We start from the raw sequence: 24503 nt of genomic DNA on the forward strand, positions 1-24503 counted from the left end.
CATGGCTATGTTTAATAGTGAAAGTAAGAGCATTTCCACATGCACAATGCAACAAAAAATTACAGGATTGGGACTAAACAACTGCGTGGCCGCAAGAAAGCCACTTGTTAGTGAGGCTACTTGGAATGACTTCAATTTGCTATGAAGCATAAAGATTGGACTGTGGAGCAATGGAAAAAGTCATGTGTCCAGAATTACCCTATTCCAAAGTGATGGGCGTATCAGGGTAAGAAGGGAAGCACATGAAGCGATGCACCTGTCATGCATAGTGCCCACTGTACAAGCCTCTGGAGGCAGTGTTATGATCTGGGGTTGCTTCAATTGGTCACGTCTTGGCTCAGCAACATTATGCGACAATAAAATTAGGTCCACAGAATACCTGAATGTACTGAAGGACTAGGTTATCCCATAAATTGATTTTTTTCTTCCCTGACAGCACAGGCATATTCCAGGATGGGAATGCTAAGATTCATCATGCTCAAATTGTGAAAGAGTGGTTAAGGGAGCATGAGGAATCCTTTTCACACATGAAATGGCCACCACAGAGTCCTGAACTTAACCCCATTTAAAGTCTTTGGGATGTGCTGGAGAAGACTTTACGGAGTGGTTCGACTCTCCCATCATCAATACAAGATCTCGACCAAATATTAATGCAACTCTGAATGGAAATAAATGTTGTGATGTTGTGTAAGGTTGTTGAAACAATGCCATGATGAATGTGTGCCGTAATCAAAGCTAAAGGTGGTCCAACAAAATATTGGAGTATACAACTTTATTTTTGTCCAGGCAGTGTATGCTGTTGTTAAAGGGAGAGTTTAGTAGTTTGCATGCCCTCGTGTCGTTTCAAACCTGTTTGACTACTTGCTGAACACAAACTTAAAATTAACACATTTGTCTGCTTTGTAGATTTTGCCCACTCGAAGCAATTTGTAGCTGCTGAATTCAAATCTCATCAATGGTTAAACCGTGGGTGTTTAGACCCACTCCATATCTAAAACAAGTCATGCGGTTCCCTTATTATAGCTGCTCATGTGCTTCCCTTAACTGAACCCAACCCATTAATGTAGTGGTCCAGTGCTCTAAAATAGAACTTTCATGAATGGATCTGACAGGTTGACTTTAACAAAGGGTGCTTGGAGTTGCTCAAGGCTTGATTTCCTTTCTTGTCTAGATTGCAGATGGCATGGCCTTCATTGAGAGGATGAACTACATCCACAGAGACCTAAGGGCTGCTAACATCCTGGTGGGTGACAATCTAGTCTGCAAGATAGCTGATTTTGGCCTGGCCAGACTAATTGAAGACAACGAATACACTGCTAGACAAGGTGTGTGTATGGAATTGTGACATAAACTCTCACTTTCTATAGAGTGCAACAGTGCCCATTTACGTTTTCAGCCGTCTGGGTTTCGGAAGTATTTTCCCCAAAATTTCAACCATAGACTTTTAATAAAATCCTTCATAAAAGAGTTGTGAGCTATGAACCAAACCAACCAGCTCCGAGGTGAATCACAAAGAAAATTGATAATTGAACGTAAAGACAAACGTACAAGGCTGTGTTCTTACCGTCATTCAAGAGGGCACAAACTACAATCCCATGAAGCATTGTGAATGATGTCATTGAATAAAAAACTATGGGAATATATAAAACTATTGATTTTAGGTTGTTGATTATAAGTATAGAAACAATATATTTTACATTTATTGCAAAATATCCTGATATGTACAAAAATATGAGTACTTTAAGGGTGAAGGGAGACTGACTTCATTACATCATTCACAGTGCATCTTGGGAGTGTGCGGTCCCTCCGAAGGCAAGTTTCGTTGGCCACGGTTGTCTGATTGGTGGATTTTTCTCTACTGTACCACGGTTGTCTGATTGTAGTTGTTAACCATGAATTCCGCTATCAAACATGATTTTTGAACAATGTAGTTGAGAGAATGCAGAAGGATGGCTTCAACGGAAGCATATACCGTCGATGACCAACCTCGTAGCTCATGGTAGGTCTGTTTTATAAGTTATCTTTGAAAATCAATTTGTCTATGGGATAAATTTATATATTTTTTACTTCCGGTACCAGACTGTTGCGCTCTTACTCAAATCCCTTGTGGTTTTAAAACATAAATTTGAACCCAACCCATTTTTGATTTTCAATTAGAAACAGTTAGATTTTTTTACACTGAGAAAGCCACAAAATCAAACCTCTTTTATCAGCGTTAAGAGGAAATTGTCATTCACATAATGTGCTTGGTGAAATATATAAATTACCATCTTTTGCCTGGAACAATACTGCTATTAACAACAAAGCCATTGTGCAAAAAATTACAAGGCAATCAGAATCTAATCATGCAAAATTACCCCAGTGTCTGAATTCATTATCTCTCAGAATGCACTACGATTGTGAAGAATAAGCGTACTTGCCGGTACATGGTACATAAATGGTGGATAATTTTTTTGTCACCGCAGAAAAGCTTGACAGTGCAAAAGCCTTTGGGCAGTGAAAAATGAGATCTCAGAAACCGCAAACTTATTCTTTGTACCTTCTGAGAATATTTGCAAATGTCTCTCTGATCATCTTTGTTTAATTATGTGTAGCAGGGCTCTATGATTGTACCCTAAAAAAGGTTTGGGTTCACAGTTCTCTGTTCTACAGTGTATCTGCTCAGCCCCTCGGTCTGATATCTGAAATATCACTTTTGATTAGCTGATATTGTTTATTTGCGTCTGGCACTCCCACTCGAGCGCACCTAGCAGGTTAAGTCTGAGTTACTTTACTGACTGCACTATAAGTGCATTATTGTGCTTCCTGATTACAGTGTAGCTAATCACCCAATCCAAGAACAGTAAACCATTATGAACACTTGGCATGAGGAATTATATGAAACTTTGAATTTTGAAAGGTTTGAATTCTGTCTGTGTCATGTATAGACACATTTCTCCATCATTTCTTGTCCTCTCTACTTTCAATATCAATTATATGGCAAAAGACCAAACATAATACCATTAAATTTGGTACCTCTCAAATCCAGTGAATTAAGTAATGTCATCGACCGGGATATTTAAAAATGCTGACAAATGCTTTACTTTAGTAATAGCCATTGACTCCACTGCAGTAATTTAGAGGCCATGTAACAGTGCCATTGTTCCTTTAGGAGCCAAGTTTCCCATTAAGTGGACTGCACCAGAGGCAGCTTTGTATGGTCGATTCACTATCAAATCTGATGTCTGGTCCTTCGGTATTCTGCTGACTGAGCTGGTGACTAAGGGCAGAGTGCCATATCCAGGTGAGAAGAGAAGCATAACTCATTAAATACAAATTCTGTCCCAGATTCATGTAATTTATCATTTATATAGCCTTGTGTAGATTCACATACTCTTTCTTATTTTTCAGAATCAGAATTGCATTATAATGTACCTGCATGTATCTTCAGTAAATTAAACTGCCATATCTATTGAAAGCAATAATTAAGCCAAACATTGAAGTTGTTTCATTATTTACTCACCTTCAAATTCGTTCCAACATTGTATGCTTTAATTTTTCTTCTGGTACTCAAAACAAGAATGTTGTTTTGTAGATACAGAATCTTTGGACCACTTATTTCCATGCAACAGCGGTTCATATTGATTGTCAAGCTCCAAACTCCAAAAAGGAGATAAAACACCATGAAAGTAGTCCATATGACCCATTCACTACATTCCAAGTCATCTGAAGCTTTGTGTGACAACCAGACTGAAATTTATGAAACTATTCACTGCATTTTATTTATTTTTTTCTGAAGATCTTCCTTACTCTAGACACACCTGAGCCACCTAATCAAGGGGTTCGGGTTCCCTTGAAAATTACAAGCAGGTGTGTTAGAGCAGTGTTGTGACCAAACTCTTCACGTTGGTAGCGCCCCTGGTGTAGACAGTCAGGTCCAGTCTGAGAGAACCAGAGTCCACTGCGCCCCCTGCTGGAGTAGAGTAGGACTCCTGGGTGTGTTATTACCACTCAGAAAGAGCCATCTGTCAGAGGCAGGCATGAAGGACTGACTGGGCACCAGTTCTTATTTACCACCATCTGTCCATCTCTCCCTGCACTGGTCCCTCACGAGGCCCAGCCTGTCATTTGTTGTGCTTACCTAAAGCCTATCACTGATGCTGCACATCAAAAACCAAGATTGGCATTCATCAATCATTTAGTCACTATTAGAGTCAGTCCATTATTGATGGGCATCTGTTTCCATATGGAGTTTTAGATCAGACTGGATTTATGTGGTAAATTCACTTCAATGTTTTGACTTTGAGAAAGGGGCCACAAGTTAACTTAAATTTACTCTCACCCTGCGTTGACTATTTATAGTTCCACACTATATATTATACCAGAAAAGATGTGTCAATGGAGTAGTATGTCCGAATCCTCAGTATTTATAAAACAGGCAAGAAATACCTGTGTGTAAGTGTGGATCCACTAGACACTTTATCCCATAATGCCACTGAAGCTGAGGAGAAGTCATATCCAAAACACTGAATTTAAATAAATGGTTGAGAACCTAGAGTCAGATGGTTCTTTTCTAATGTAAGTGCTATATATTGCAAGAAAGTTAACATTGTGGTTAAATTATCCTCAAGTAATTTATTTTCGCAGTTGTTACTACAGCATATATTCTGGTCTCATGGAACAGTGCCTATGTTCCCATATGAATGATGTCCAGTAGAGGTCGACCAATAGTTTGTATAAAAGGCTGATAACCAATTTATTTGCCGATTAGTTATTCAAATTGATTAATAAAACACAAAAATAATATGCTTCAATATGAAATGGAACAATTACAAGAAGTTAATTTCAGAAGTCATGAATAATAGTAAACATGTCACTGTAACTTCACCAGATAATGTAGATACATCACAATAAGTTAACACATGAGTAATATTCGATTCATAAAAGCATGACAAGCAATATGAGACAACCCATCCAGACATCATACATCTTTCCTGTGTTTACGAACATTACATAATGATGCAAGGATGAACGTCATAAGCTACTGATTTTGCGCCAAATCCGACCAGACAGCTTAAAATACAAATCATTTTTAAAGGCTTACCATAGTGAAGTGGGTAAGGTAAGCACATTGTTTTGAACACTGATTGTTTATGTAATCAATCAATCAATAATGGCAATTGTTTTGTTTATTTTTACTGAAATGTTTTACATACTGCAACTAAGTTTGGATAAAAATATGGATGAATATTGTCAGTCAATAATTTTGTTTCATTTACCTCTAGATGCAACTGTTATACTGTAGAAACAACTAGCTGTTGAATCCTCCAGCTCCGTCCACAGAAGAACACACAGGAATACAAAATAAATCAGTATAGGTTTTTGCTGATAACAATAGTCCCAAAAAGTAACTATTTGCATCGATGTATTGGTTTAACTGTAATTTCTTGCATGCCTAAGAATGTGTTTTGTAATGGCCGCAAAGTACTTTCTTCATCAGATGTTTTTAATGTTTATATATTCACATACACTAGTTTGGACACAGCTAATGTCTGCCAAAGTGAAATGTATCATTTTTATATGGGTTCCCACAATCATCTGTTGTATGTGCTTGTATGCCAGTCAACTCCTGAGGGCTTTTTGACAGAGTTTGCACAACATGGGTTAAAAGTCCAAGTAGTACCATAATGCTACCAGGGTTTTTGGCCATTATACTTTTGGCAATACATCAGGATTTACATGAATTTCAGGACAGTGGTATAAATCTCTGTACCATGGTACCATTGTTTATATATATACTATAGATACTTTAGGATATGATTAGAACTGGTATCACCGGGAAAGTATATAATCTGTATTATGACAATGCTTTCCTTTCATAGTCATCCAGCAGCTTTCTTACTGCCCACTTATGCAAGATCTATTGATGAGTTTATTAAGCCTTCCTGTTGAGTCATTATGCATGCAAGTCATTGCGGTGCAAATTAAAGTGGGCTGAGCTTTGAAAGATCACTCAATGGATCTTGCATGCATATAGTCACAAATCGATAGACTGTAAATTGTAAGGAAATTAGTTGATGTGTCTTCGCCTCAGTAGCCAATGCTGTGATTCACAGGCACTGAGTCCAGGAAAAGTCGCCTTCCTCACAGAAGGTTCTCAAACACAGCCAACCCACTGTCTGTCCCTTTTTGCCTCAAAGCTCTCATCCTCTGTTGATGGACCCAATAGCACCAGACTGTCTCACATCCTGCCTGAAACAGTCTGGCCCCCTCAACAGTGGGTGGTTACACAAGCTGAGTTTAGATCAAAATGTTTTTGTTTTTTTTTGCAGGCATGGTGAACAGAGAGGTGTTGGAACAGGTGGAGCGGGGCTACAGGATGCCGTGTCCCCAGGGCTGCCCGGAGTCGCTGCACGAAATGATGCGACTCTGTTGGAAGAAGGATCCCGACGAGCGGCCCACTTTTGAATACATCCAGTCCTTCCTGGAGGACTATTTCACCGCCACTGAGCCACAGTACCAGCCCGGAGACGACCTGTAGAGACCCTGCAGGACCAGAGACTCATCATCACGTGCCAATTAGCCACAAGGATGGTTTCAAAACCCGTTGTGGAACCTCCTCCATACAGCTCCCCTGCACACTTGTCCTTTAAGAGATGTTTTTTTCTTTTCTTTTCCCCCCAGAGTCAAATTTATAAACTCGATTTGAGCATTAAACAAAAAAAGATCATAGTATGACTTTTTTCTGGATTTTCTCTATCTGAGGGTGTGTGTGTGTGGTGGAGTTGATTGTTTGGAACAGGACCATATCACACTCCCAGAGCTCTGCTGGGGTAATATCTTGCACTGCAGACAAAGGGCGCTGTGAGGAAAGCAATGAGCTTTGTACTAACGGCTGGTTCACAGTTGCACAAAATCTTTTTTATATAATTCTTTTCTCCTCTTTGCCTGTATTCTTTTTTTCACATGAACGCTAAATCATATTGTGAAATCAAATCCTTTTTATTTTAATGTTGATATTTTTCCCTTTGATTTTGTCTTTAGTAGTAGTTGAGTAGGTTATTAAAAGTGACCAATAACTGTGGTTAAATCTGTTGGTGCTAACAGAGACAGTTGGGACAGGACTGTGGAAGTCAGAGAAAGAAAGAGGACATATAGAGAAAGAGAGACTGATGGATGAGAGGGCATTAGCCAATTTGAATGTATGAGCGCTTGAGTTTGGAGTGAATTTATAAATTACAATTTATAAGACTGATTACAGGGGCAGTTTTTTTTGTTTGTTTTTTCTTTAACACTTTTAAAGCAAATAATCATTTTTAAACTTTCATTTCGTCACAGTCTATCAAGACTTTGATGAGAACTTGAAATCATATCCTGGAAGATGATTCATATTTGAAAGCCTTTCGTTGGGCATTTTTGACGACCTATTGCAATTTCAACCAGCTGCTATTTTTAAAGCAAAAAGTCAAACCTATTGCAAATATATAAATCTTGTTTTTGTCTTAAGGTCTTCAACTGTAATTTGGCAGAGAGACCACTGATTAAATAAACACTAGATCAGACCAGTCCAAACATCATTCTTTATGCTGCTGTCAAGACCCGACAGTTAAACACTAAATATCACAACAGTAATGCCTGAGTCTTTTTTGATGTACATCAGCAGCAACACTGCCAGGTTTATGTTCAGCAATCAGTCTGTGGAGGGAGAGGAGGGGAGGGGGGGTGTAGAAAGAATAACTAAATTGTGCCCAAGACAAAAAAAAATTACTATTGGGTGTAGCTCCACCTTTAGCTCTACCCCTATTGCCAACCTGTACACTCAAATAAATGAATGACAGAGATTTATTGCTCATTCACAGATTATTTCATTTATGACATTTTCCCAGTTTTTTTTTAGTAGAAATGGTTTCTTCATCCTGACATGCATATGTGAACTTGCTAAAATTATTTAATGTAGATCCATTTGTTTTGTTTCTTTTGCAAGTTTCTTGAAAATCAATCTTTTTTTTGTATCTGTCACCATGACGAGGTACCATGTTTGCTGCTGGTGGAGGCGTTTCATTTAAGACATGTTTTGGCATGAACACTGTGAAATATTCAGGTACTGCAGATTAAAACCATTTACTAATGAAAGTTTGGATGGAATCAGTAGAATTTGCCTTCCAAACTGAGCACAGCAAAAAGCTTTAAAGGAATATTCAGGGTTCAATCAACAGCATTTGTGGCATAATATTGATTACCACACAAATTAATGTGGACCTGCTCCTCCTTTTCTTTAAAAACAAATAAAAAAGAATCTGGGTTCCATTGAGGCACTTACAATGGAAGTGAATGGGGCCAATCCATAAACATAAAAAATATAGCCACAAGACTTAAACATTATGCATGTTAACTTGATTTTAGTGTGATTAAATCACTTGCTAACATCTTCAGTGTAAAGTTATGGCCAATTTTGCAACTTTGTTGGCATGACAATATAATGTCAACAAACCCTAAACGACTGTAAAAATTAATGCTCAAATGATACATGAGTTTTTTAACAGAAGAATTAATTCAAGTGCTTTTATAAAATTATGAGATTATTATTATTTGGGCCTTTAAACCCTCCCAAAATTGGCCCAATTCACTTCCATTGTAAGTGCACCTCTGTAACATCAGTTTGTGCTTTTTTTATAGAAAAGGTTGGACAAGTCAAAATTCTATTTTGTGGTAATCAACATCACGCTACAAATGCTGTTCATTGAGCTTAACTTGGATTGAACCTGGAATAGTACTTTTAATAGCTTGATCAACACTGCATATTACTGTTCAACGTTATCCTTGAAACTGAAAGATGAAATGGTACAGGTCTTAATATTTGAGTCAATGGGTTAATTTCATCCATGATAGGGAATTGAATGCATTTGATATGAATGAAAAGACAGTTATCTTGTGGGAACATGTGGAGGGCTAATTTGTTACTTTGTTTCTTCTCTCTTTTGTTGCATTGCTTCCCATGTCTATAGAGAGGCCTGGTTTTTGTTCTTATGTATGTGAGCTCTTTGTACCAGGGACCTCATTGTCTCCTTTGTCTTGATCCAGGACATCACCCACACATCTTTTTCATCAACACCTTCTGTTTTAAAAGGGCTACAGGCAAGTTTGTCTAAAACTCTTATCAACTTTGCTTTTTATTTTTTAAAGAGACAGAGAGAAATCTTGTAGGGTGTAAGGTGACGGTCTACGATAGAGAGTTTTAACTAAATGGTGAGGATATTTGTTGTGAAAAAAATAGTTATGATTACTAATCTGAAGAATTTGTACAGAAAAATAAAATAAAATTTTACATGCTTTTGACTAGCTGTGGATGATTGCAAATCTCTTTGTTTTGCACATTCTGCACCAAACTGGTACAGACATTCTGAACCAAATTCCGAATGTGTTTTATCAGTTGATCCTTAAACATTTCATTATTATTTAGTGACCAAATGAGAGCCTGCTAGAGAATTAAATAAAAAATGAATGCAGGTTTATGGTCTTTATTTTTTTCAAAGTGAACACATTGATTAAGTCCAGTAAATCACATGGTTTGCACTAAAAGTAAGTTACTCACCCTTTTAGGGAATGGTTGTTAAAATACACCTGTTCACAATCAGAATGTGAAATATTTCTGATAGGACTGATGCATACTCGTATATAGGTCATTAAACACCAATTATGTGACAAGAGTCAATTGCAGCTACTCTGAGCTACATGACAACACCCTGAAATGAATGACAATACATAAAGAGACATCGACTATACATTGTTTTTGAACTAAACATTGCATGGAATACAAGCAGACATGCTTTTAACAGGATAGAGATTACCGGTCTGTCCGGTTTAGTGCTGGGATGAAAATTAGACTTCTAGTTTCGTTACACATCATCATGCCTAAAAAAAATGCAAATAAAACAAACACATTTAGAGGCAAGAAGAAGCAAGCCTGAACCGATCATTACAGTCACTGCCAAGTCTACAGACGATCTGTTTCTTTGTTTCACCTAAAATGTAAACCTAAAAACATTTGTCTGATTAGCCTATGAGGTATTCTGGTCACACTTTATATTAGGTATCTTTAACTAATATGCACTTAAGCATTTGATACAATGTACTTACATTTAAAGTACCTGCATTTAATTACAAATTTAGTTACACTGTTAACCCTACCTCTAACCATAAACCTAACCCAACCCTTATCCAAAACCTAACTCTAACCCCTAAGCCCAACCTACCCCTACTCCTAAACCTACCTGTACCTCAACCTCAGTAGCAGCAAATGTAAATCTTGTGAGAATTGTGCTTAATAACATGTAGTTACAATGTAAATACATTGTAATATGTATTTTAATGTTAGTGCATAGTGGTTAAAGACACCTAATATAAAGTGGGACAGGTGTTTATTTTTTTGTATTTAGGTAAGAATGTTAACTATTACTTAATAAGGTTATGCTGGTAAGTGTATTCAGGTGTAGTACTGTCGTGTTGCCTGATGTGACTTTTTTTGGAAAGTGTCTCACCTGGCCATCTGTTTGTACATGCCCAGAGCCTCCTGTGCCACATATTGGATGAAGGCAGGATCCCGCAGCTTGAGACTAGCAGGTACAGTCAGGGTGAGAGTGGGAGAGTTCAGGATATTCACTTCCACTTTAGTGTCTGCTGATGGGGTGTTGTCGCCCTCTTCAGGCTGTGCCACCATCTGAACACAGGTTGTTTGAGATTTAGTGTGATGGATTACATGCCATTGGTGTATGAGTGTGTGTGTGTGTGAATGGGTGATTGGGACACAGTGTAAAGCGCTTTGGTAACCTTTAATGTTAAAAAAAGCGCTATATATAAGTGCAGACCATTTACCATTTTTGCTACATAATTTTGATAGTATTTCACTTAGCCTGATGGACTGATACAGGTGTTTGTATGGTAATTTTTACTGTAATCTCCAATCCACGCCCATTTCTTTATTTCTCCCCTTAATAACTGGTGCATGATGGTTTTCAGAAATTAATATGATGGTATTTTGATCATGTATATGGGTCAGTGACTTGAAAGTGTTTTTTTTTTTTTTTTATTAGGTTTTCATATATATGTAAAAAATGCAATTCACACGCGTGCACACACACACACACAAACAAACAAAATACTTAAAGGAATAGTTCAAACAAAATGTAAATTCAGGGAGCACTCTCATCATTTACTCAGGTCCTCACAATGCAAGTGAATGGGTTTCAAAATTTAGAAGCTCCAAAAGCACATAAAGGCATCATACAAGTAATCCATATGACTTGAGTGGTTATATCCATATCTTCAGAATCAGTATAATTATGGGTGAGAAACAGATCAATAATTAAGTCCTTTTTTACTATCAATATTTATAGTAAAAATGACTTAAATATTAATCTGTTTTTCACCCACACCTTTAATATCACTTCTGTAGATATAGCTTTATTATTTTGGTACCCAGTCACTTGCATTCTGGGGACCAACAGAGCTGAGATATTCTTCTTAAATCTTGTTTATTATATATACTGTGTGTGTATGTATACGGGTACGTGCTGCAGCTCAGTGTCAGGGTCTTGGCAATCTTTTTATAGCCTAGGCCATCTTTATGTAGAGCAACAATTCTTTTTTTCAGATCCTCAGAGAGTTCTTTGCCATGAGGTACCATGTTGAACTTCCAGTGACCAGTATGAGGGAGTGTGAGAATGATGACACCAAATTTAACACACCTGTTCCCCATTCACACCTGAGACCTTGTAACACTAACGAGTCACATGACACTGGGGAGGGAAAATGGCTGATTGGACCCAATTTGGACATTTTCACTTAGGGGTGTACTCACTTTTGTTGCCAGTGGTTTAGACATGTGTGTTGAGTTATTTTGAGGGGACAGAAAATTGACACTGTTATACAAGTTGTACACTCACTACTTTACATTGTAGCAAAGTGTCATTTCTTCAGTGTTGTCACATGAAAAGGTATAATCAAATATTTACAAAACTGTGTGGGGTGTACTCACTTTTGTGAGATACTGTATATGTATATATATGTATATACGCTCCAGCGTCAGAACTGGACCATGGAGCAATGAAAGAAGGTGGTCTGGTCTGATGAATCACATTTTATTTTAGATCATGTGAACGGTCGGTTGCGTGTGTCGTTTACCAGGGGAAAAGATGGCAGCAGAATGCACTATGGGAAGAAGACAGGCAGTGTGATGCTCTGGGCAATGTTCTGCCTGGAACTTTGACACGTACCACCTACCTAAATATTGTTGCAGACTACGTACACCCCTTCATAGAAAAAGTTTTCCTGGATAATCCACCCTGCCACACGGCAAAAATTGTTTAGGAATGGCTTGAGGAACATGACAAAGAGTTCAAGGTGTTGACTTGGCCTCCAAATTCTCCAGATCTTAATCCGATTGAGCATCTATGGGATGTGCTGGACCAATAAATCCGATCCATGGAGGCCCAACCTCGCAACTTGTAGGACTTAAAGGATCTGCTGCTAACGTCTTGGTGCCAGATACCCTTCAGGGGTCTTGTGGAGTTCATACCTCAATGGGTCAGATCTGTTTTGGCAGCACGAGCAGGAGCTACACAATATTAGGCAGGTGGTTTTAATGTTTTGACTGCCATAACATTAAAACCACCTGCCTAATATTGTTTAGGTCCCCCTCGTGCCACCAAAACAGCGACAACCCACATCTCAGAATAGCATTCTGAGAGTGCTGTGCGTGAAAATCCCAGGAGATCGGCAGTTACAGAAATACTCAAACCAGCCCGTCTAGCATCAACAATCATGCCACGCACCAAAACACTGAGATCACATTTTGCCCCATTCTGATGGTTGATGTGAACATTATCTGAAGCTCCTGACCCATATCTGCAACACGATTGGCTGATTAGATAATCACATGGATCATAGTTGGTGCCAGACGGGCTGCTTTGAGTATTTCTGTAACTGCCGATCTCCTGGGATTTTCACGCACAACAATCTCTAGAATTTACTCTGAATGGTGCCAAAAACAAAAAACATCCATTGAGTAGCAGTTCTGCGAATGGAAATGCCTTGTTGATGAGAAAGGTCAACATAGAATGGCCAGACTGGTTCAAACTGACAAAGTGTATGGTAAATCAGATAAACACTCTGTACAAATGTGGTGATAAGAATAGCATCTAAGTGGGTTGATGCTGTTTTGGGAGTAAGAGGGGGACCTACACAATATTAGGCAGGTGGTTTTAATGTTGTAGCTGATCGGGTGTGTGTGTGTGTGTGTGTGTGTGTGTGTGTGTGTGTGTGTGTATATATATATATATATATATATATATGCAGTGCATTCAGAAAGTATTCAGACCCATTTTTTTTTTCACATTTTGTAATGTTGCAGCCTTTTTTACTCATCAATCTATGACTCTATACCCCATAATGACAAAGAAAAATCAAGATTTTTGATAAAAACTGAAATATCACATTTATTTAAGTATTCAGACCCTTTGCTGTGACACTTGAAATTTAGCTCAGGTGCATCCTATTTCTCTGGATCATCTTTGAGATGTTTCTACACGTTGATTGGAATCCAACTCTGGCAAATTCAATTGATTGGACATGATTTGGAAAGGCACACACCTGTCTATATAAGGTCTCACAGCTGAAGACCTAGTCTTCAGAGCAAAAACCAAGCCATGAGGTCAAAGGAACTCCCTGCAGAGCTTAGAGACAGGATTGTGTCGAGGCACAGATCTGAGGAAGGCTATAAAAAAATTGGCTGCATTGAAGGTTACCAAGAGCCTTAAATAGAACTTTATAGGACTCTTCCGCCTGGCCAAACTGAGCAATCGGGGGAGAAGGGCCTAGGTAAGAGAGGTGGCCAAGAACCCAATGTTCACTCTGGTTGAGCTCCAGAGCTCCCATGTGTGGAGATGGGAGAAACTTGCAGAAGGACAGCAATCACTGCAACACTCCACCTATCTGGGCTTTATGGCAGAGTAGCCAGACGGAAGCATCTTTGTGCAAGACACATATAAAAAGACACTCAGACTGTGAGAAACAAGATTCTCTGGTCTGGAGAAATGAAGATTGAACTGTTTGGCCTCAATTCCAAGCATCATGTCTGAGGAAACCAGGCAACGCTCATTACCTGTACAATCTCATCCCAATGGTGAAGCATGGTGGTGGTACATTTACATTTACAATTATTCATTTGGCAGACGCTTTTATCCAAAGCGACTTACAAAAGAGGAAGAACATCAGCGAATCATCTTAGGGAGACAATGGTACAAAAGTGCCATATTACAAAGTTTCACTATCATTAGAATAGTATACAAAACAGATTTAAGTGCAACAAGAAATGTAAATAATAATAATAATTTTTTTTTTCTTTTGTGACCGGTTAAGTGCTTTTGGAAAAGATGTGTTTTTAGCCGTTTTTTGAAGATAGAGAGTGAGTTAGCTTCCCGGATTGAGTTGGGAAGGTCATTCCACCACCGTGGTATGATGAAACTGAAAGTCCGGGAAAGTGTTTTGGTGCCTCTTTGTTTTGGTACGACAAGGCGACGTTCCTTAGCCGACCGCAGGCTTCTGGTGGGAACGTAGCTCTGCATAAATGTTTTTAGGTATGCTGGAGCAGACCCAGTGACTGTTTTATATGCCAGCATCAGAGCCTTGAATTTAATACGTGCATGAACCGGCAGCCAGTGTAGAGAGACAAAGAGTGGTGTAACATGTGCTCTCTTAGGTTCATTAAAGACCAGACGTGCTGCTGCATTCTGGATCATTTGGAGAGGTCTAATAGCACATGCAGGAAGGCCTGCAATGAGAGCGTTACAGTAGTCCAGTCTAGTTATGACAAGGGACTGAACGAGCAGTTGTGTGGCATGTACAGAGAGGAAGGGTCTTATCTTCCTGATATTGTAGAGTGTAAATCTACATGATCTTGCAGTTTTTGAAATGTGGTCTGTGAAATTTAGCTCATCATCAATGGTTACCCCTAGATTTCTGACCGTTTTGGAAGGTGAAACTGTAGTTGGACCCAGCTGCACGGTGATGTTGTGTTCAACAGCCGGGTTGGCTGGAAAGACAAGGAGTTCGGTCTTGGCAGGGTTGAGTTGAAGGTGGTGTTCCTTCATCCAGGCTGAGATGTCTGCCAGACAGACAGCGATTCGAGCGGTCATGCTGTGGAGTGTTTTTCAGGTGCAGAGACTGGGGGACTGGTCAGGGCTGAAGGAAAGCTGAATGCAGCAAAATACAGTGATATCCTTAAAGAAAACCTGGTCCAGAGCGCTCAGAGTTGGCCGAAGGGTCACCTTCCAACAGGACAATGACCCTAAGCACACAGCCAAGACAACGCAAATGTTGCTTAGGGACAACTCTGTGAAAGTCCTTGAGTGGCCCTGCCAGAGCCCTGACTTGAACCCAATTGAACATCTCTGAAGAGACGTGAAAATGGGTGTTCACCGACAGTCCCCATACAACCTGACAGAGGTTGAGAAGATCTGCAGAGAACAATTGCATAAAATCCCAAATCCAGGTGTGCAAAGATTGTTGCATCATACCCCAAAAGAACTGGTATTTCAGTTTTGGGTTTTTTATATACAGTTTTTATATAAAAGTTAGCAAGAATGTTGCTTTGTCATTATGGGGAATGGAGTGTAAATTGATGTGGGGAAAGATTTACTCAAAGCATTTTAGCATAAGGCTGCAACATAACAAAATGTAAAAAAAAATGGGGGTTTGAATATTTTCTGAATGTACTGTATATATACATATATACATGGTAACACTTTACAATAAGGTTCCATTCATTAATATTAGTTAATGTATTAGGTATCCTGAACAAACAGTTAACAATATATTGTTTACAGCATTGTTATCTTTGTTAATATTAATTAATACAAATAACATTTTTAGTTCATAGTGCATTTACTAATGTTAACAAAGACAATGTTTGATTTGAGAAATGTATTAGTATATGTTGAAATTAACATTGATTAATAAAAGCTGTAAAAGCATTGCACATTGTTAGTTCATGTTAACTACTGTTATTAACTAATTTTAACAAATGGAACCTTATTGTAAAGTGTTACAGTAGGTTTTTTTTTACGCTTTACTCGTGTGCCACAATGATGTAATGCATTTTAATTATCTATATTCTTTTTATATATATATATATATATATATATATATATATATATATATATATATATATATATATATATATATATATGTATTTGTAAAGCGGGTTAAGGGAAAGGAGGAGGCGAGAACCGGCTTGGCAATATATATAATAGTTTAATGATAAACTGAACGGGAAATGCGCAAACATAAATACAGGACAGCTGCATGTCCTCTCTCTCTTTCGAACCGTCGTCACCGGCCGCCTTTATCCCTCGCGCGCCACCCATCAGGCTGATTGGGGACCGGGCGTGCGTTGTTCCAACCCGGCCCCGCCCTCCTCCGCTCTACAGTGTTTTATTTATAATGATTTAAATATAACTATTTATAAGTATTTCATCTTAAAATATTTTTATAAGAATTCCATGATATTGTCCTGGTACATACCATCATTCCATGTAAAAAAAAAAACTAAAAAAAACATTGTAATTACATGATACTTTTTGCTAAAGTTTTGTTAGTGTCTCACCGTGGCAATGCTAAAGATGCTCTCAGGCGTGGTGTTGTTGGCAAGCACGGTCACCCAACCAAAGTCAGAGGCCATGTTGCTGAGCCAGTTAACAGTGTCATCAGTATGACGTTGCACAATGCCAAGCACCTCCTCATACTGCTGCTTGGAGACCTCCAAAATCTGAGAGGCCTCGTCTAGCTCCACATGCAGCTCCTTTACATTTTGGCATTCTGGTACTCAAAAAATAATAAAAAATAAGCTCTATGTTTTTAATTATAGGTATAAAATATGAAAATCCCATCATCAGTTACTCAACCTCATGTTGTTCCAAACCTGTATGACTTTCTTCTTCTGAAAAAGTATATTAGTCTCAGTCATCATTTACTTTCATTGCATCTTTTTCCCATGCAATACAAGTGAATGGAGACTGAGATCTACCTAACATGTCCTTTTGTGTTCAGTGAAAGAAAGTAAGTCATACGGGTTTGGAACAACTTGAGGGTGAGTAAATTACATCAGAATTTTAATTTTGTGTGTGCTATCCCTTTAACAATAAGACTGGTCAGGTTTTTTTTTTTTTTTTTCTTCTTCTTCTTCTTAGCAATGTTTGTGTTTTTGTTACCAGTAAACAAGGTTCCCTGGCAGGCCTCACACTTGCTCTGCAACTGCCAGCACTCTGAGGACTGCCTGCGTAGATCTCTGCAAAGTCGTTTGTTATGCAGGAACTGGGGGAAGACTTTCTTCTCTAGGATAAATACACACACACATACAAAGAAAGTTAGCTCTTAAACTCCATCCATTATTATTGCATTAGCATATGTATTTGGAAAAAGCACCTCTCTCTTTCTCTGTCTCCTTCACAGTTTCATGTAGGTCGCTGAATACTTGTGTGATCACTGCCCCAAACTCCTCCAGCACACTTTTGCCAAAGTCAAAGAAGGACTCCAGCACATCGTCCAGGCCAACTCCCTGTAGGTAGGCAGAATCCAGGGTCTCGTTTGCAGGCTTGATCTCCAGATCGCTCTCCCAGTTCTCCTGGAGCTCAGGGCTGAAGGCTTTGTGCAGAGCCTGGTCTAGCTCATGGTGGAAATGGGAGACTAGCACCATGCTGCGATTGACCAGGGTCCCAACCTTAGTGAGCAGGTTGCTGAAGGAGTCCTCAATTCTCACCACTTCCAGATCAGAGTTCTCCGCAGTCTGGTTCAATGCTATCTTATCCTGAGGATCACGAGGGCCAAAGCGAGAGCTAAGTCTTTGGAAGAAGTTCTGTAACTGTGGAGAAGAGAAGTGTAATTTAGTATAATAGTAGCCTATAGTAAGTTAATTCCTTTGTATCATACTTTCTACAATAGATACAAAAAATGTAAGTTTGTGAAAGAAGTTTGTGTTCAGTTTAAATGGTAGAGGTGAATAAAGATTCTGTACTTTATTAGTGAAGATGGCAAAGCCACGGCGACAGGTGTTGGTATAGAAGCTCTTACAGGTATCCTCCAGACAAGGTCGACATTCTTCCCAGGAGGATTTCAGAGACTCCTTACACAGCTGTTCAGCTTCATTCAGCTTTTTTACTACCTCCTGGGCTATCTCTGCTGCGCCCTAGTGGTAAGAGAAGATATTAGATATTAGACAGATAGACAGATAGACAGACAGATAGATAGATAGATGGATGGATGGATGGATGGATGGACAGACGGACACATTTTTCAAATTGCTGAACTGGCTATTGCATGTGACCACAGACCTTCTTCTTCTCCCCACTCTGCCTGAGGGACTTCATGAGATTTGTGTGCTTCTCCTCATTTCTGGCCATCACCTCCTTCATTTGTTTGATTCCATACAGTGCTTTGCTCACCTCCTGATCCAACAGCTTCTCGCCTTCCATAGACAGGCCTGAAAGACCATCAACACATAACGGAGTGAGCGCATTTTGAGGTAATTTAGTTCATATGTTCCATATCATAATTTCTGCCAGGATCTGCTGTTCCTAGCTTAGAATATTCATTCGAACAGGAGTGGAGCACGTATTTATGATATTCAGCACATCAAGACTCACGTTTGAGAGTGTCGGCTGAAAGCAGGGTGGTATCAGGGGTGCAATGAAAGGCCCCCAGAGATGCCAGTATAATCAGAGAGAGGATCAGCACCCTCATCTTCAGCAACTTTACGTTTTAGTCTCAGATGATAAACAAAAGCTGTTAAAGAAACAAATATTATTGCCTTTATACTTCATTTCATTAGCAAACCCATTTGAATGTTACATTTTTAAACAACTATGTTTTAACTGAACAGTGCATGAGGACAAATATATTTTGAAAACGTTTAGCTAATACACTGGGTAACACTTTAGAATACAGTATCTTACTTAATGCATAACTAATAAGGAATTACTGCAGAACTAATAGGTAATTAATTCTTCATTAACACTTAATTCACTACTATTAACTACTAAGGAAGATGTGTTAACTAATCAGTATGTAATAGCATTTTATAGTTGTGTTAAGTAACGATTAGCTAATCAATAACTATTGAATTCAGTCATGCCTCCTGATGAACTACTTTTAATTATCTACTAATTCAGCAACAGGAGAAATAACTATTGAGTAACTGCTAATGAACAGTCGATTAATTACAATTACAATAATATCATAACAATTAGCCATTACAATATTCAGGTTGTGGCCCTTTCTTCTTCCTTACTTCTAATGTTATTATTACTATGGAAATGCAATATGCATTTTGTGGAATTACTACACTCCCAAAATGAGTCATTACAGCAAATTTAGTAGTTTTGGCCTGTATGGTCAATTGCTTTGTGAGTGTGGTCTGTAACCAGAAATCAACAACGGAATGGAACCCCATCCCCACTATAAGTGACTAGCCAACTCTAAAGTGAAAATACAGGGAACCCCATTAATGAATGATTATCTGGTAATTCTGTATTAAATAATCATTGGTTCCCTGTATTTTCACTTTAGAATACTGTTCCAGGTTGTAAGTAATTCCCTCATAATTATGTGGTAATTCTTTATTAATTACTCAGGGGTTCCCTGTATGTTCCCTTCCCCTCAGTCAGTGCCTTACATACAGGAATAATTTACCCAAATGTAATGTGATATGTGCTGAGGAAAACAAGAGACACACACACTATACTGTATATAAATCATAAACCTACCTGAGGTAAGATGGTTAGTCACTTACAGTGGGGATGGGGTTCCATTCCGTTGTTGATTTCTAGTTACAGACCACACTCACAAAGCAATTGACCATACAGGCCAAAACTACTAAATTCGCTGTAATGACTCATTTTGGGAGTGTAGTAATTCCACAAACTGTTTATTGTATATCCATAGTAATAATAACATTAGAAGTAAGGAAGAAGAAAGGGCCACAACCTGAATATTGTAATGGCTAATTGTTATGATATTATTGTAATTGTAATTAATCGACTGTTCATTAGTAGTTACTCAATAGTTATTTCTCCTGTTGCTGAATTAGTAGATCATTAAAAGTAGTTCATCAGGAGGCATGACTGAATTCAATAGTTATTGATTAGCTAATCGTTACTTAACACAACTATAAAATGCTATTACATACTGATTAGTTAACACATCTTCCTTAGTAGTTAATAGTAGTGACTTAAGTGTTAATGAAGAATTACCTATTAGTTCTGCAGTAATTCCTTATTAGTTATGCATTAAGTAAGATACAGTATTCTAAAGTGTTACCATACACTGTGCTAAAACATCTTAAAGAGATGAAAATTCTGACAATCACAAAACCACATGACTCTGTCTTCAGTGGAACACAAAAAGAGGTGTTTTAAGCCGAGTGACAAAGTTCTACAGAGAATGGAAGGTTAAACTGGTTTGGAACAATATGAGGGTGAGTAAATGATGACCTCAATTTCAGTTTTGGTAATGATCACTTTAACAGTAGTTTGAACCTTCTTTTTTATCCTCCTCTCACACATAGCATATGCCTCAGTACTGTCTCCCACAGAGATGTGTGTAGTAGTAACACCAATGAGTAACCACTGAGTGGCACTGCATCTCTGGAGGAGATAGATCAAATTAAATTATTTTATATATATATATATATATATATATATATATATATATATATATATATATATATTATTGAAAATTGATGGAGCAACATCATTTGTTTGATAAGGTGGTGAGGTAAAACCAAATGACAAATGATTATTTTGTCTCACAATAAATGTCTCAGGGATTCTCTTTAACTACATTTAACTACAACAAAAAAATTATTTATAAATTAATTAATAAAATTACCTAAAAATGTAACTTTATACATTGCATCCAATGATCTCATGGATCAGGATTTTTTTTTCAGTGTATAGTGATAAACATGTGTTTTGGTGGTTTTTGTTACTGTTTAGTGTTTTTGGAGAAAATACAATTATTTGCTTTCTACCCACCTGGCGCCTGTTGTACATTGATTAAAAGCACATTCCTGGTTAAATACAAGTTAAGCTTAATCAACACAGCATTTGTGGCATAATGTTGATTACCACAAGAAATAATTTAGACTCCTACCTCCTTTTTATAAAAATAAATAAATAAAAAAGTTGAAGCAAATACAGTGAGACACTTACAATGGAAATTAATGGGACTAATTATTGGAGGATTTAAAGGAAGAAATATGAAGTTAATAGTTTTATAAAATTGCTTTTATTCATTTTTCTCTTAAAAAACTTTTTTATTATTGTTTTGAGCTGTGAGGCTGTTTAGAATAAATTTCTTATGGTCATTTTAGGGTTTACTGCATCCTGGCAACCAAGTTGTACATTTGGTTAACTTCTATTCACAGAAAATGTTACTAAGTTTTTTTATCACACTAAAACTATGGAAAATTGCATTTAATTTACATATTGTGGCTATACTTTTCAAACAGTGAGTATTTTATCATTATACATGGATTGGACCCATTCACTTCCATTGTGCCTCACTGTAACCCAGATTTTTGCTTTATTTAAAGAAAAGTAGGGACAAGACCAAATCGTTTTTTGTGATAATCACCATTATGCAACAAATGCTGTCGAATGAGCTTAACTTGTATTGAACCTGTAAAATTCCTTTAAAGTTATTACAGAATGTGGCCATAAGTTCACATTATCACCACAGTGTCAAAGATTGTATATACATTGTATCTTAAAAGTCTTGTGACTATTAATTAAACTGTTCCCTTAATTTTCTCAGCTGTGATGTTGCCATACTTTAGATTTGGCATAGCCTAAAGTGCAAACCAAACTGAGAAGTGTATTGTTTACAAGATCAGAGAACATGAAATGTGTTTTATTGAAAGACAAAGCATTCTAGACAGTAAGACTCAGACTACAATTACAAGATCCAGAGATACACTGCAGAAAATCAATATGGTTAAATACTGAGAGACGTGTCAAAATTCCACCAAATATGGGTTTATTAGGACTGAGAAGTTAGCCAGCTTTGCCTCATGGCCATCTGTTGTATAAACCTGACACAGCAAAGTTCCCATTTGGCAAGTTCAAGTCAAAAGGGAATGTTGTAAAGCTGTCACATCTGATGTATATATGTCTGAATGCTGGCAAAACAATCACCCTCAATCAATGCAATCCAGTTTGAAGGGATTATACAATAGAGAATGCATTAGTGAAAAGGAGGATGTGCTTTTAAATCCATAAAATCACTGCTTAAGTCATTAACCAGTAAAGGGCACAGCTAACTTTATACTGTACATATAAAATTAGCTCTGGCATATCTGTGATCATTATATCCTAAAATTACAAAAACTCATCATAGAGTAAATGTACATTGCAATATTGTACAATATTCATTACTGTTTTTGTTTTTTGTTTTTTATTCAGCCTGCATTTGTTTACTATTAGGTCATCAATACATCAACATTTTATATTTGATGTGTAGCATATTTAATCTTTCATAGTAAAATACACTCTAATGTTTGTATTTTACAGTGCAAAACAAATTAAATGTCTCAAAGAATCATTGTCCCATGATTAATGAAGTTTATCAAATGGAAATAAATCACACTCAGTTTCAGATGAAAACGATATGATTTGACTACAATCTATAGGCTACAAGGTATCAAATCTAAAATTATGAAAGAGGAGGAACTTACCATAAAATTCTTTCTGATGCCTGACTGCACAGTGTGTGTGATGGTATAATGCTCTTTGCTGGGTAGAAGGAAGGTGTGCGTTATTGTTACCTAAACGGTTCTATTTATGTTGTGTGGAACCAGAGGTGATCCAATTAAAGCATTTAGATTGAGGCAGAGACGTAATCCAGCCATCAACATTAGCAAACACAACCTTTTATTCGGACATACTAAGTGCATATATTTTACATGCATGCCTTTCCTAAGACCATAGAAAGATCATTTTAATATGTATTTATTCTGTTACTATGTGGGCTAATTGTCAAAAACTGTCTTATATGGTTCCTATTATAGTATATTTACACAGTCTATGTAACAAAGCTCAATCGGTTGTAATCAATGTATAAAACAGTGCAGGAATATTTTTGTTACTGTTCAGCTATTTTTAAAGGTTAAAGCTATTATTGAAGATTTAAAAACAGTTTGGTTAACTTGCCTTTATAACTAAACAAACATTCCATACAGGCCCACATTCCCCTTACGTTTCTCATTAGCACACCATGTCCTCTTAAATGTGCCCTCTCTTCTGGCATCTGACCCTGAAAATAGTATTTTATAACCTCTAATGAGAAACAGCAATATGGGCCACTGGTACGTCCATCTTAGCTAAATTCAAACGTACCTGTTTCCCATAACACTCTCTGGACCTGTCACACTCCTCTAGTGCCACAGACCTGACGGCTGGCACACTGAGGGTGAATTTCTCAAATGTGTGCCAGTTCTGGATCTAAGACCATGGAAACCTTGCTCAAATAGGGCAGTAAACAGTACAGACCTAACATAGTTGGGCACAGGGCGTAGATTCCAGGGGGATGGGGGGTGGATAATAAAAACAAGCAAATACAACCTCCCCCCCTCCCCCCTTTTTTTTAATACCATGATCAATGGAAACATGTAAATTCTTCACACTGTAATCCCCACAATGTTCAAGCCAAATCTATGCCATTGGCTGGTCAGTATAAAATTATATAGACACAGATATTTTCCATAATCATAGTTTCCACAAAGATACAACGTACTACATTCTACATGCTTCTACTATAAGAAAAGCATTAAAAATGGTATTTCCTTTAAACTCTCGAGGAATCTTTCAGAATCTTCATTCTAAAAATAATTTTGGATAGTGGTAGCTAATACCAAGTTATCACAGTTTTACTGTACTAACAATAACTGTAACTGCAACTACATTTTTGTTAGGGTACTTTGAAAGCAAAGGGTCAGTTTGACGGTAAATAACATTGGATAAGGCACCTGCTTTGGCACAAAAGCTGCACAGTACTTAAGAGGGAACATAAAGTAGGTTTAGAGCCCAGCAGTAGAGCTGTAATACGTTTGTGCTGTTTTTTTATGTTAGTGCTTAGGCTTGTTAAGTTGGAAAAACATTTCTGGCCAGTGCAGCAAAGTCTTGTGTGGTGCAATGGATCACATGATTCTGCACAATCCAGCGGGATGTCAAATAATTAATCATGGATTCCTGCGGCAAAGGAGTTTAGTTAGAAATACAAAGAACAAATTGAGCTGTGCGCTAACTAAAACAGAAGGGAGTGGAACAATTGTGCAAGCAATTCTGGGCAACAGTAAACACATGCAAAAGACTTCTCACTTGGCAGTCCAAGGATTAGCGGCCAGAATGCTGGCATACATAATACATTTATCAAAAAAAGAAAAAGAAAAGGAAAACTGATTATAACGGCTTGACCAC

At 37.7% G+C, this 24503-nt stretch overlaps 2 protein-coding genes across 4 annotated transcripts in view; one reads left to right on the forward strand and one right to left on the reverse strand.

Annotated features, from left to right (window-relative positions):
- LOC127648695 (tyrosine-protein kinase yes-like) overlaps positions 1 to 9318 on the forward strand; it is a 52429-nt gene extending 43111 nt beyond the window's left edge. The window contains exons 10-12 of the mRNA XM_052133414.1: positions 1172 to 1325; positions 3152 to 3283; positions 6312 to 9318. Of these exons, the coding sequence (XP_051989374.1) occupies positions 1172 to 1325; positions 3152 to 3283; positions 6312 to 6520 (495 nt within the window). The 3' untranslated portion in view covers positions 6521 to 9318. The remainder of the gene's footprint in view (positions 1 to 1171; positions 1326 to 3151; positions 3284 to 6311) is intronic.
- Positions 9319 to 9437: 119 nt separating this feature from the next.
- On the reverse strand, positions 9438 to 23555 carry LOC127648696 (clusterin-like protein 1). Of its 3 annotated transcripts, none has more exons than XM_052133416.1 (9): positions 23424 to 23555; positions 18675 to 18813; positions 18363 to 18511; positions 18047 to 18217; positions 17458 to 17893; positions 17244 to 17366; positions 16640 to 16857; positions 10518 to 10696; positions 9438 to 9891 (listed from the first exon to the last, which is right to left on the reverse strand). In XM_052133416.1, the coding sequence occupies exons 2-9, from the start codon at positions 18769 to 18771 to the stop codon at positions 9876 to 9878; spliced, it is 1389 nt and encodes a 462-aa protein (XP_051989376.1). In that variant the 5' UTR covers positions 18772 to 18813; positions 23424 to 23555; the 3' UTR covers positions 9438 to 9875. The 3 variants fall into 3 exon arrangements, with proteins under 3 accessions (XP_051989376.1, XP_051989377.1, XP_051989375.1); XM_052133417.1 differs by lacking the exon at positions 23424 to 23555 and adding an exon at positions 22763 to 22826 and having other exon boundaries at positions 16640 to 16851; XM_052133415.1 differs by lacking the exon at positions 23424 to 23555 and adding an exon at positions 22763 to 22826.
- Between the last annotated feature and the right edge of the window lie 948 nt (positions 23556 to 24503).

This window comes from Xyrauchen texanus, chromosome 9, assembly GCF_025860055.1.
Source record: "Xyrauchen texanus isolate HMW12.3.18 chromosome 9, RBS_HiC_50CHRs, whole genome shotgun sequence".
NCBI classification, from domain to species: Eukaryota; Metazoa; Chordata; class Actinopteri; order Cypriniformes; family Catostomidae; genus Xyrauchen; species Xyrauchen texanus.

Coding starts and splice junctions, on each gene's coding strand:
- LOC127648696 (XM_052133416.1), bottom strand. CDS start 18,771: ATGAGGGTGCTGATCCTCTCTCTGATTATACTGGCATCTCTGGGGGCC. Junction 17,367..17,457: donor GGAGACAGAGAAAGAGAGAG/GTGCTTTTTCCA, acceptor TATTTATCCTAG/AGAAGAAAGTCTTCCCCCAG. Junction 10,697..16,639: donor GCATCTTTAGCATTGCCACG/GTGAGACACTAA, acceptor ACCTGTGTTCAG/ATGGTGGCACAGCCTGAAGA.